The sequence below is a fragment of the Ylistrum balloti genome, unplaced genomic scaffold, assembly GCF_031769215.1.
Source record: "Ylistrum balloti isolate Yb309-2 unplaced genomic scaffold, AGI_CSIRO_Ybal_v1 Utg370006, whole genome shotgun sequence".
NCBI lineage: Eukaryota > Metazoa > Mollusca > Bivalvia > Pectinida > Pectinidae > Ylistrum > Ylistrum balloti.
The window spans coordinates 46055-60264 of NW_026782081.1; the positions used below are offsets into that span (position 1 = coordinate 46055).

The following is a 14210-nucleotide window of genomic DNA, read 5'->3' on the forward strand; positions in this document are numbered from 1 at the left end:
CACTTGTGTTTCTCTTGATCCTTGTATACACGTCATAATACATTGTATAAGGTCTTCTACTTACATAGATTGTTTTTTACAACGAAAGCAACAGAAAAGGCTTTCTAATAAGCTCTAAGATAAGCGTTGTTTTCAATTTTCATTTTGTGGGTGCTCTTCTTCTTAGCTATCATTAAATATTCTTTCAGTTACTACTAAATGAAACGAGCAGAACCAGATTATCAGAACCAGATACAACACGGTTGAGAACGATCCCATTACCGCTTATTTTGGACAGTGCGTTAATAAGTATACGTTTCAAGATAAATGACATTAGAAAACGCTCACCCTTCCGGAACACCTGGTCATATTCTTGTATTTTTCAGTAGTCTCCGTCAAAATGTTTCCTTTTCAAAAAATTTTAAACGTAGTTCCAGCAACTTCGAGTTTGAATTAGATTTTGTTGACATATAGATGTTTTCTTTGTCTGTTTGTTGTAAGAAAGGTCTAGCACCTAAGTATAGCCAAACTTATATGGTAGCAACACTAGGAAATAACGCCCCTTCTTAAGCTTAATTGAAAATGTGGATGGCGGAATTGAAGCGTGGCAGGCAGAGCCTTGGGGATGAAGACCGTCCTGGAAGGCCCGTCATTGTTGCAATACCGGAAATGGTCAATAGAGTCTGGTATTGTTTTGGCCGACAGGCGAGTTAAAGAGGGAGATGTTATACCCAGTACAGACTTCACAGGAAAGAGTACATTCCATTCTTACGAAATGTCTTGCAATGAGAAAGTTCTCAGCCCGTTGGGTACCAAGACTTCTGACAGTTGATAAACAGCACACCAGGTTGACTAAGTATTAATATTTGACTCAAGTTAAACTAAGTGTTGCTCCACTAAGACAAATATCGAGCACATCTAACTTCATATCATACAAGGCAATTGCTAGAAATACTAATTAACAAGCTTTAAACACATCTCATACGCCCCAAATCTATGGTGTTTACATGACACAGTTGATTTGATATTCAAGGGCAGGTTTCCATTACTGCAATTGCCATGCAAGAAGTCACCAACAGACGGGCAAGCTCGTAACACAGGGTTTCAAAAGATGCAGGTTGTTGAGAATTATGAGGAAGTTGTACAGCTATCATAGTGATCTCATCGAGAAACATTCTATTTCTTTGTTCGATATGAAGCTGGATGTGTCAAATGCTTGCGAGTTTGACTGTTAGTGTCGTTGTTGTATGTCGTATAACCTATTTTATGCTACCACGACTTCTGTTTATTCTAAGTTTGTCGACCGTTTGTTAGGTCACAAACCTTATGCCAACCAAAAGATTGTTGGAAAGACACACTAGCGAATAACATCTTATAATACAAATTTAGAGTTAAGATACACATAGGCAACATTCTAGAAAGTTGTTAAAAGGGGGTTCTGTTTATCTACAATTGTATCTGCAATTTCACTCGTCTTAGTTCCATTGTGACATCATACCTTTATGGTATGCACAATTACATCACCAAAGCAGCAGACATTGAGCAAGTATATTGCCAACCTAGACTTTGTATCAGCAATGCAAGAGGGCCGTGGCCATTAACAGCCATATGATAATCGCTGAGTAGATGGACAAACTACAGAATTCGCTGATGTTGGTTTGACAAATTTGATGGATTCAAATTTCGAACGCTCCTTTATAAGTATCAGAAAGCCATAAATGGTAGGTTCTGTTCATGAAATAAGTTGCAAAATCATGTTACAAAATGGCAACTGTGGTTATCATGTTGAAGCTTTGGTTGGGCTGAAAAATATCAACCAACCATCTCTTTCTTTTCCTTAATAAACGAAACAAGCATAAAAATAGGATTTGGTCAGGACCATCTAAGGATCGATTCAGACAAACTGGAGTGCAATATCACTGGTGAAAGTTGAGAGCAAGTTTGAAATAGGTGTTGCACAGGAAAACCATGATTGCACAAGCATGTTACAAAATGGCCTCCCTGGCTGCCGTGTCAAAGTTTTGAAAAGGTCGAAAAATAACAATACTTTGTTTGCTACCTTTCCTTAATATTCCCACCAATTTTCATCTCAAACGCACAGTGAAACTGGAAAGAAGTTAAAAATATGTTTTTCAAGACTGTGACCATCTTGGTCAGCACTTGGTCAGAACCCACTGGTCTAACTTTAGAAGAAGTTTCAAATGTAAAAAGTTTATGCACAGCGGACCACGCCTGAGGAAGCACAATGGCTATAGCTCATCATGATCCTTCGGGTCAGATGACCTAATAAAATGCTGTTTTGTTTGCTATTTCCAAAAAGTATCTAAATTATGTGATAAAGAGATTTTTGAATTTGTTTCCATTTCCTATCAGATTTATAAATGTCTTCATAATTTTTTCATCTTACCTCTGCAGAGACTCTGTGAAATTCCAAGTCTGGTTTTCAAAAATCTCATATTGTGAATGGCAGATGCAAAACTTAAAATTGCTACACTTATGTGATAAATCTAAATCTATGTTTGTAAATATAATTATCTTTCAAATAACCACAATAATCCAAATAAGAAAAATGATTTTTAATGGTCAGCCTGAATCATCATAATCTTTGTTTACAAAGACTTCCGTGAAGATTTAACTTTTTTCTTCGAGGAAACTGGTCGTGTGACAGTTTTATTCTTGGTGATCATTTTCTGTTTTTTTGCTGTGGTCACAGGAGTAGATTCCTCAATTTCACGTCCTTTTCGTGATGATTTTACTGGTACTGACTGGGCTAAGTTGCGTTTTGAAATCCTAACAGCATTTGGAGGTGTTTTAAAACTAATCTCATCATCCTCACTGTCACCAATGAGAAGTGATTTCTCAGCCTTTTTTGACTCTGATTTAACAGCTCTTTTAGACTTTGGTTTGCCAGTCCTTTGAGGTGTCGATTTGGCATACTTTCCAGCCTTTGACAATGCAGTCTTTTTACATTCCACCATCACATCTTTTTCAGACATATCTGGAGAGGCCATAATTTCATCCTCCTTGTCAGACGTATGGTTTAGACTTGACTTCTGTTCTTGTGATGCTTCGAGTTCTTGCATTTTCTTTACCTTGAGAGCCCTGTTTTTGGCTCTCTTTTCCTTTTTACGTATCTTCAATTCTTCTTTCTTCCTCTGTTCAAATTCCTGTTCTATCAGTCTTCGGTCTCGATTTCTCTGTCGGTTTTTTTGCACTTCTACAGCAAGCTTGCCTGATTCTTCCTTGAGTTGTTCCTAAAAAACCGATAAAAAATTACTATGGCAGTGCAGATCACAATTTGATATACCATATATAACCAGTTTAAAATTTTTACCATAATGTTACATAGCAAAATACTGAACTGGCAAATTTTAATTGAGGAAGCATTACATTATAAATTTCCAGTTCATCAATGTGAAAAATATGACATGGCCCAAAATGAAATATTCTGAACCAAATGGCAAAATTTGCACAAAGCGAATTTGCATGTGGCATTATAGAGCCATAGGCCTTAGGTTTAGCATAAACTTTCATGTATTTCTTCTATATATATCACACATCACAACAAAATAAAATTAGTATCATCAGATTAATATATACCGGGATATATTTCCCAGTTTCTTATTAACAAGAGTGGAAACATTCAAGTACAAGTCTATCCCCATGGCAAATATGTACACACAGGTAAATATACACACAGTTATTTACATAGTAAAGAGAAATATCAACACAATGCTACATTTACAAGATAAATGCTGAACATCATTATTTTTTAGTTCTATTCGTCAATACGTTCAGAGAATGAAACCACAAAAAACAGATACTTTGAACTGAAATGGATAGAAAGCAAAATCTCATGAATTCTATTAAAAAGGCAACACTTTTGCTGTAAGGTCTTGGTGAAACTGCAAAAATTCGAACAATCAAATGAAATAACATTTACTATATCACTAGTAAGATATTTCTCCGGAAACAACATTAACATAGATATCTCTGAAAGAAGAAAAATAATTGAAATTACTACTGTATTAATCATTAATAAGATTATACATACCATGCCAGCATAATTAAACTCGATTCCTAGAGCTTTAAGTTTTTCTGCCTTTTTCTTATTTTTGGACATAAATCTCCTCATACTCTTCAGCTGGTCTTTTTGGGGTTTTGTTTCATTGTAGTTATGGATGTTCTTTCTTCTGTTCTGAAAAGGCACAACTTTTCGGCCTGACCCTTTGAAGGTGTCTTCATGCACATTTTCATTTGGTATGAACTTGCCTGCAATGACAAACAAAAGTAGGTGCCATTTGACAATTATCAATCTCGGAATTTAAAATTATGATATAAATCAAAAACTTATATTCTTTAAAACATTTTCCCCCTTCTAATATAAACATTGTATCTTATTATCTATGTATACATCATCAAATTTTAAAATATCATGAAATGAAAATCAATGTGATTTCAATCAGGTACTAAAACAACACTTTGTTATCTCAGTTTCATCTTTTTTATATTGATCTAATATTTTTCATATTGTTAGATTTAGCACTTTCAATAAAATTATGTGATATTCTTCAATAAAAATAAACATTCATAGATACAAGTAATTAAATCATACAAACAGGTCTCCTAATAAGCACTTAAAGTTTTACAAGTACAATTTTTTGTAAACCTCATTTATATCTAAAACTGACACGTAGATAATCCAAGATTGCTCTGGTGGCGGAAATCTACACTAAATTGAAAAGAGAAAAAATGTTACATATGAAATTACACATGATCACTACGTTAATCAATCACTTACATTTCAAAAGCCTTTCAAACATGAGATAGTTATTCATTGTTTCCGCCACAACTTTTGCTACATCTTCGTACAGAAATTCCACAAAGGCATACCCTTTACTGTGTCCAGTCTGTAAGGAGAAATTCACACTGAATTCCATTTTATAATTTTAATTACCTGTTATGCAGTATAAGGACATTTCATCAGTGACTAAAGCGTGGAAATCAAAATTAAACTTAAGGTTTCATAAAATCTCTAAATTTTAATCCAAATGTTGGAGTTTTCATATTTCCATTAGAAGTATTGAATACCAAAGTTTATCATGTATTTGGGTGCACCACTGAAATAATGTAGTTCCCTTTTTGGGCCCTATCAGTCACATTATCAATGTTATTCCTCATTACATTAACTTATGGCAGCTTGTTAAAACACAACATTGAGATTTAAATTTTTTTTTCAAATATTTCCATCTTCTATCCTGTTCCTGCCCTCTCAAGTGTATAAAAGTGATGCTCTCTTACTTTAATTTATACAAAGCTGACAATCCTTAGCCAGCCAATGCCCCTTACCAAATATATATATATAAGAATCTCACAGCTAACCAGAGGTTAGGTAAACAATTTTGTCAACAAAAGTTGAACGTTTGAAATGAACATCTTTCTGGAATTTTCTGATGATTTCCTTTGTGACATCACTATAAAAGATCTCTCATGGGAATAGCAGAAATTAGTTTATTGCATGAAGAAAACACAGTAAACGATGTAGTAATAAATGATATTAGTCAATAATATATATGACATTGTAAGTATAATCCTAACATTTCCTCTGCTATACCTTTACGCTCCGGGAAAGTTTGAGACGTGTGACAGTACCAAACTGTCCAAAGAAGCTTTTCATCTGTGGTTCAAAAAATCCATGTGGTATATGTCCAAGGTAGATAACTCCTTTGTCCGCCTTGTTTTGGTTCTGTAAAATAATAGTATGCATAACTTACTCTTTACTTATATTGTGCATAGTGACAGCCATTGTAAATATGCTGAAAAATATAGTTGGTAGGGAAAATGAGTGGAAATACTTAGCTAGGTTTACAACATTTAATTGTGCGACACATACACAGGCAAGTTGAAAAATATTTTATCTTTCATTCATGTTTGATTTATAACTATCATTCCACTGCAAAATACATGAAACATTACTTGAGGACAGACTCTGCAAGGGTCGCCAGAGTTTGGTATTTGTATACACAGAGAGGAATTCTCTCTATTGACTGCTGCCAATCTAACAATAAAATAGCAGATTGATAGTCAGAATCTTTCAGACAGGTAAATTCATGCTCATCTATGACATTTGCAATGAATGCTCCCACAGGTTATACACTCTTAGTAAAAGGAGACCAAGGTCCGTAAATAAAATTGTCATTGTAACATAAAGTTTGGTAACAGAAATGAACATTTGTTGTGAAATCATATACATTGTCACATTGACAGTTGAGTCATGTTAAAAAGATTATGCCCTTCATTATTTTTTTTTTTCTTTAAAAAGAGCTTTTTGTGTCTCAATTTCAAAATGATACAGCTGCATTTGAGTAACTTGCTGATTACTCAAAGCTGTAATCATTTTATTATGACATTTGCACTACATGCTCCCAATGACTATATAATGTAGTCAATGGAAAACAAAGTCGGTTATATAGATTGTCATTTTAACACAAAGTCAGATAACAGAAATTAACATTTCCTATGCAATCATATACATTGTCACCATGGCTATTGGGTGCTGTTGAAAAGATGACGCCATTTTGGTTCCATTTTTATAATAAACTGTTTGTGTTTCTATTTCAGAACGATCCTGCATTTTAGTTACTTATCGATCACTCAAAGTGGTAGTTATCCCTCAAATGCAGGACTATTACCAATGTGAGGGGTTTTGCCAACCTGATTTAGGAACCATCTGGACTATTACACACATACGGGGTTGTGCCCAACATGATTACGTTTGTACATACTCCGATGGGATCTGAATTTCCATCGGTGATTTCCTTTTGTCTTGGTCCAAGACAAGACAAACTAAAATCGCTGGTAGATAGTCATATTCAGAACCCTTCTGACTAGTTGATGCACACCTGACACTGAAGCTCAATGTTTTTGTCAAAGCCTAAATTTTAGCTAATTATTTTACCTTTTCTTTAATGTCCTTTACTTTGTTTTCAAATTCGGTTTGCTGTTCTGGTTCCAAACAGACATTTGGGGGCATTTCAAATATGTTGTCTTCTGGTCCACGTTTCTTGATGGAGGCTGCCATCTTTGTTGTGTGCAAAAGAACGTAATGCATTGTGGGTGATCAAATCACCCTGGACTAGGGGAGACAAATCTTATGGGGGAACACAACGAGAAAAAAATCCGAACTCATGGTATTATAAGCTCTATCAACAAGGGGAGCGGGGTATAATGCAAGACAAATAGTAAAATATGTATGATACAACATTGTTGTTCGTTAATAGTCATATCGACGGTACTAAAACGATGCTAACAAGTCTGTAAATATAGAAATTCACTAAATCATGTTTCTATTACCCTCTTCACATATAGGTCTTCCCAATCTGGTTTCCGATGGTATGAGGATTGAGGAATCCACATTCTTTCCTTCGGTAAATAAACTTATCTTGTCTTTGATGAATACTGTAATCGTGATAACATAACTTTTAAATTTCAGCTTAAACACTGTCCTTTTGATAAAAGAAGTATCTTGTATCATAGATATATCGATATTGTAATTTTTTGTTGTATATACTAATATAAATATAGTGGCTCATAGTCTGCGTCCATAATGTATCATATAAAATCATATTGAATCATAGATTTTATCAATGTCCTCGTCGAAGAGACTAAATTCCGGATCGTAGCTCATGCTTTTGATTTGATTAGTTCATGTAACCATTCGAGACACCTCGGGTTTCTTCATAGGACATCAACAAAAAAGCAACGTGTCCGGATTGTATGCCTGGCAACGACAAAACAAGATGGCGAAGGTGGTCATTGCAGGTACGAAATGCTTTGATATTTTCATACTTTTACTTTATTAATGATCACTAATAGTCTTGTATGATATTTCCCCAAAAATAATGGTTCCAGCTTCTTATGTGACATTAACTATATTCCTGTTGATCGATAAACATTACTTAAAACAAGACACAAATGCAGAAGTGCACTACGATGATGATTAGATTTTGTTATGTTTTGTGAGTTAACTCTAGTTTAATGTTTAATAATTGTCGGTTTCTGATTGTTGGAAATATGCTTCCCTACCTTTATCGTTTTAAGGGAAAGCTGACTGTCCTTACTATGCCAGATGCGAGCTTCTTGGAGACAAACTTGCAAGAAATCTCCCGGACTTCAAGCTCCACAAAATTGTGAAACAGACAAATGATTGGGAGGTGAGATTTTAATCTATAGAAATTCGACAATTGCAGCATCAATGCAGAGAAGATAATCAATATACCTTGGTCTGTTGATTCAAAGTGAAAGAAATTAACCAGATTAGATTTGTTCCATGGGTTAAGTGTTTGAATAAATGTGATTTTCAATACAGTGAAACTATGTGTTATACCTCTTTAATTTCTTTTAACATGTATGCAGTTTCGGAAGTTAAATCTCATGTTATTAACATTTTGCCAATTTCTGGTATAAACATTTGCTGTTTTCCCCTGTTATAGACTTATACTGTAATATCTGTTTCATTTGCATTCATGAATATAGCAAAATATTAGATGATTTTTGCATAGATGGATTATCCATACAGCCCAGCATTGTAGATGCAGAACTCAATACATCCATCTGTATGTCATTCTGTCAATTATGTTGTTTGCACCCAGAGATGTAATATTTTAAGAATGGTATTTCTAACGTAACAAAGTGTATATTTTTATGGTTACTTTCTCTTTTAAAAGAATTGGTTAAAGACAACTTGTAAAGAACGTGGATGGGCACACATGAAATCACCCATAGTATGGAGAGAGCTGATCGATCGAGGAGGGAAAGGCGTCTTGATAGGAGGTGCTAATGAGTTCCAGGAATATGCCTATGGATATTATGGCATGGAATCAGAACTTCTTAGCTCTGATATGCTTAAAATCTCTAAAGAAAACCTCCAATACAAAAAAGAAGTGGATGAAGAAGAGAAAGAAATCAAAGCTCGGAGTAAACCTCTTCATGTATGTGTCACTGTTGCTTCAAACCCTGTGTGTTATGCCATGGTAAATGCCATTGCCAAGGGAGATGTATTTGGTAGCAAACAGGAAGTAGCTCTCCATTTATATGATGCAAATGACCAAATGGAAATGCTGGAAGGATTAAAGATGGAGGCATATGATCTGGCCCATGGACTTCTCAGGGACGTGACTGTCCAATCAAATGTGCGTAAAGCTTTCAGTAACTGCAGTGCAATCATTTTATTGGATGAAGTTGTGAGAAAGGATGGGGAAGATAAAGACACATGGTATAAAAGAAATTCCAAGCTATTTTCTAGTTATGCTAAAATTATAAATGAGGTTGCCAGAAAGAATGTGAAGGTTCTCCTGGCAGGAAATGGACCAGTCAATTTTAATGTTTTTATGATGATTCAAAACGCTCCAGATATCTCCCGACAAAATTTTGCAGGATTGTCAAGAATGGTGGAAAACCATACAAAGGCTGTGATTGCTGACAAGCTGAACGTGAATTCTGGTGGTGTTGTGAATGTTACAATCTGGGGAAATGTCAGTGGTGAATACTACATTGATCTTGAAAACAGTCGTGTCCATGGTTATGAGGGGGCAATCTGGGGGCCGCCAACTTTCTCCTTGCCAACCAAGGAGATGATCTGGGACAAGCAATGGCTTGCCAAGGAGTTTCCAGAGATTGTTCGAACAAGGAAAGCTGTAGTGGAGGAAGCGTTGATGCATGGGGCATACATGTCGAAGGCAGCAGCCATATCCACTATGATTAGCCACTGGTGGAGTGGCTCTCCTAGTGGACAAACCTTCTCTTTAGCAGTTTGCTCAGATGGTAAGATCAATAATAACAATTGCTGTAAGACTCACAAATTTTGGGATCATCATAGCACTTGTTACATTTAGAAAAAAGGGTGATATCTGCAACAAATGTTTGGGTAAAAATATCTTCAGCAGAGATGTACTATCTAAAATGTTTTGCATGTGCTTTTAGAAATTCTAAGATAAAGATTTGGCTAATCCAGTTGAAAAAGACACTTCTATCACTCGATAATCATTGGGTAGAATATTTTGATTTCAATGAATATAATGTATTTGTACATGTATATTACAAAACCAGTTGTAATCCATGGTTTTTATCAATTTATGTGTTGAATCAGTTATATTTTGTCTCAAATTAATACAGTTAGATGTAAAGATAAAAACATAATTCTTTAGATAATAACATGAGAAATGCATCATTCCAAGTTTCAGTTATGTGATCTGTTAACTTTTATTGAACTTGCAAAACATATATTTTTATCTGTGCCAATTAATATTGCAGCAATTCAAATTCTGAAGTGTTTTTAATACATATTGGCCATTATGCTAAGCAAGCCTGAAAGCTTTGAGAAAACTAAACACATTTTCTGTACAGCTATTGTGAAACCTAAGTTTTATGTTGCTGTTTGTATGTTTTTCTTGGTCAGGTTGGTATGGTGTCCCGGCAGGACTTGTCTATTCCTTCCCTGTAACTATGCACCCCAAAGGCTACTGGTATGTCGTAGAGGATATTGACCTTACAGATGAGGTCAAAGAAAAACTCAAGGTCACCGTGCAGGTGAGATATTTTCTACACATGAACAAAAGATTTTTCTGATTGTTTTCATTTTTCTTTTTTTTTTCAATTTTTTTTAAAAATAGATTTTCAGGATTGAAACACTTCATTTTTTTCTAATGTTACAGTAGAAATCAATGGCTACTTAATAAGAATTCAGAACTTTTTTCTGTATACTTGACAATTTGTCAAATAGCGTCTTGTAAAGATTTTACCATGAATAATCAATTAACCATTTGAATCTTTCAATGGAAAATAAATAGCCAATTACCAAACAGAACAGTTATCATTTAAATATCAAATAATTTTTCAACAGTCAAAAAACTAAAAATATCTGAAATAATCATTTATCTTAATTATAGATGGTTGAAATGTTTGATGGCATTGAACATCATTGAAATCATCTTTAGAAATAATAGGTCAGAGATGATTCTGATACAGCATTGCAATCATGAATATACTTTGGTTGACAAATAGTGAAGGTATCAAAGAATTCAAAAAGGAAATAAGTATATTACCACAATATTTATGAATATTGAAGTTTACCTAAATCTTTAAACTTTTATTGTCACTTGGTTCACAATCAGAGGGTACTCATCTTCTGTGAGCTTCACCATATAATAATAATCTTCATTTTTCCCACTACAAATACATGTCAAGCCAAGGCTTATCTAACATAAGGTCCTCTAAAATATTAGTAGTAAATCATTATTAAATATTAATATTTAGTAGCTCTACTGTATTTCATACAAATGAGTGTATTTGTTTCATACCCAGACTAGTGTTTAGCAATTTCCTTCAAGTTCACCAACACTATTGTCAATATTTGTCAATTTTCCTGCAGGATTTGGTGTCAGAAAAGGAAATAATATATCCTCCACCGAAACCTCCAACCCCTCCCCCAGGAGAGGTCAAGGTCACAATCATTGACCCTAAAGAGGAAGCTGAAGCCTCAGCGAAAGAGGAGGAAAAGAAAGTTGAAACAGAAGAGGAAGGTAGGGATGTCATGAATGTGTCTTGATGCATGATTTCTTATCTATTAATATGTAAGAAATAAATGGCTCTCAATGAGGGAGTTCTAATGTATAACAAGCTTATATTTCTATTGTTTGATTTTTGTAGGTAGCACATCAGGGACATCTGATTCTGCTGTAGAGGTTGATTCTTCTAATGAACCAAAGCTGGAGACCATTGTTGAGGAAAAGGGTGCAGTTGATGCCAATGGTAATGCAACAAACAGCAGCACAAATGAAGAGAAGGGAGACGACTCTGGACAAGAAGCCGCTCCAACTGAAGAACCAACAACAGAAGCACCACCTGCTGAATGATTATGACTCACAAAGCAAATTCAAAATCAGGTTTCATACTGAGTGTGAAATCCATCAGCTGAACAGCTGAGATCATTTAAGACTTTGTTTAAGACTTTGTGGAACTTACAAAACACCTCATGACGTGTACTTGTTTTTGTTTTCACTTGACAAGCTTATCTAATAGTCTGTACATGCTGCACAGCTCCAAGGTTGCCTCAATATTGACAGGCATGTTCTGCCTGTGTTTTCTCTGATAAGTTCCAATACAATCCTATGATATATCTTACACAGTGGCAAAGAAATACCTTTCTATAATTTTCAAATATAGATAGTTTATATTCTTTAACTTGATTGGACTTTACCTGTTTATAGATATTATTTCCTATAACAGAAATGATTTTTTTTTTTGTAAAAAAAAAAACCGTAAACTTTTTTTATTGTCAATCAATATTAAAAAAATAACATATGGTCATGATTATATAATAAATTTTACCACAAAACCAAAAAGGGCAGCAGAAGGGAAGAATAATGAAATAATAGAAATTTAATCCAGTAGGAAATCTTGGAAATATTTTTTCTGACTGTGATGAAAGTTTCACTACTGTACATGTCAAGTGTACATCTGTATATACTTATATATTTGTAAATATACATTTACATGTTTTGAATAATAGTTGATATAAAAATTGTAAGATTCTCTGTTATTATTGTATTTGTATATTTATCATCAATATTTCAATACTAAAAAATAATTTAGAATTCAAATTTTGTTTTATTTTCATTTTTAACAAAGGGTTAGAACGATATAAGATAAAGCTATCTGTCTTATTGAAAGCCAGATTTACTTTAGACCTCACTATATAAATCAAGCTTGCACATTTCATAATTTATACTGAATTAAAGTAAACCACAGACCAATAACCCAATTGTCATATCTGGTAATTACTTGACAATATTCTTCAGAGTTATCTCCCTTCCATGATTCAGGTGTTTGGCTTTTCTTTGTTTTAAACTGTTAAGATTTGACATGAGTATTAAGATCACTAATTAGTACTATGATACTGAGAATCTATTTCATTGCACATCAGTAAGAAGAACTCTCATGACTTTTTCAAAATCGGATAAACAGTTTGGTAGTAGTATCTAACATGGCATAGTATTATAATTTTCCCACTCCAGTTATTGCAAGATTGATTTATGTAGGCACTTAAATAGGGCATCTAGTAAATTCCTATCAAGCAGCAAAATGTTTGGCCTAGCAGTCAAGAGCTACGATAGCTCAGTCATCAGAGTATCACACTTTTCGACTTTGGGTGAAGTGTATCAGATGTGGTTTGATCACAACCTACACTGTTGAGGGGGTTCTGTTCTGTTCATAACTGCATTCATGAGCAAGACACTTAACCCCAATTTCTCTAGATAGCATGTGGTGGTCCTCCCACATATTGTTCAGTGAGGTAGCCACAAAGAGCAGCAAGCTGTATTTTATTGTTTTGTATCCTGTGTGTCTGTATTGAGCTCGCTTATATACATTTAAAAGTTGACACAATTTGTTTTCATTTCTTTTATTTCCAAACTATATCTTTTTCAAATCATGCATCACATAGCTTTGAACATCAAAACAAAGCACATTAAGATATAGACATACATTTTGTATTTACATATTTTTATATTGCAAGAATTCTATGAAATCCAAATTTCTAAATTTCTACAAAAAAAGGGTAAAATATTTTGTTCAAGAGAAAGATGAAATGTCAGTAAGCTGAGGTGGACAAACAGAGATGGACAAAGCTCTGTGCTTGTCCTTCAGGAGTTTATACATTTTCAAACCCCTACATCCATATAGCTACATGTATTGGTATAACAAATATAACGTAGAAATTAAACATCATCATTAATTACTTCATTTTTAGTGTCACTAAATAATGAAAATTGAAAAAGAAAGTAGATACTTGTTTGTGAATCCGTCTGCTATGACTTTATTGTCAGAATTTTTATGTGGAATTTGTGGCATGTCATACCGGGAAATTTAGAGCAGGGATGTACTTTGAAACTCTATCTTTAGATTATTCAAAAACAAAAATAAAAATAAATTGCATATATATATATAATGTGTAATGTGACAGTAAAACAAACAAATCATCAATGTTTTGAATCTTTCTGTATAATACATGATAAATCACTTGACAAAAAAAAAAAAAAAATGAATGAAAATAACAATGAAGTAATGTGTCAAAAGAATCAGCTTGACAAATTATTAAACCTTGTTGGTGAATCTATCAATTCTATAACAGTGTGTTTGATCTTTTACAGTTCACCACTGAAATGTATATACAG

At 33.9% G+C, this 14210-nt stretch overlaps 2 protein-coding genes across 2 annotated transcripts; one reads left to right on the forward strand and one right to left on the reverse strand.

Annotated features, from left to right (window-relative positions):
* Positions 1 to 2540: 2540 nt before the first annotated feature.
* Positions 2541 to 7060, reverse strand: LOC132548238 (MKI67 FHA domain-interacting nucleolar phosphoprotein-like). The gene is made up of 5 exons (XM_060212079.1): positions 6938 to 7060; positions 5594 to 5725; positions 4781 to 4889; positions 4034 to 4251; positions 2541 to 3233 (listed from the first exon to the last, which is right to left on the reverse strand). Exons 1-5 carry the CDS (start codon positions 7058 to 7060, stop codon positions 2589 to 2591), a joined length of 1227 nt encoding a protein of 408 aa, XP_060068062.1. The 3' UTR covers positions 2541 to 2588.
* Positions 7061 to 8102: 1042 nt separating this feature from the next.
* Positions 8103 to 11891, forward strand: LOC132548137 (putative malate dehydrogenase 1B). The gene is made up of 5 exons (XM_060211960.1): positions 8103 to 8192; positions 8706 to 9801; positions 10436 to 10566; positions 11408 to 11558; positions 11686 to 11891. Exons 2-5 carry the CDS (start codon positions 8748 to 8750, stop codon positions 11889 to 11891), a joined length of 1542 nt encoding a protein of 513 aa, XP_060067943.1. The 5' UTR covers positions 8103 to 8192; positions 8706 to 8747.
* Positions 11892 to 14210: the final 2319 nt, after the last annotated feature.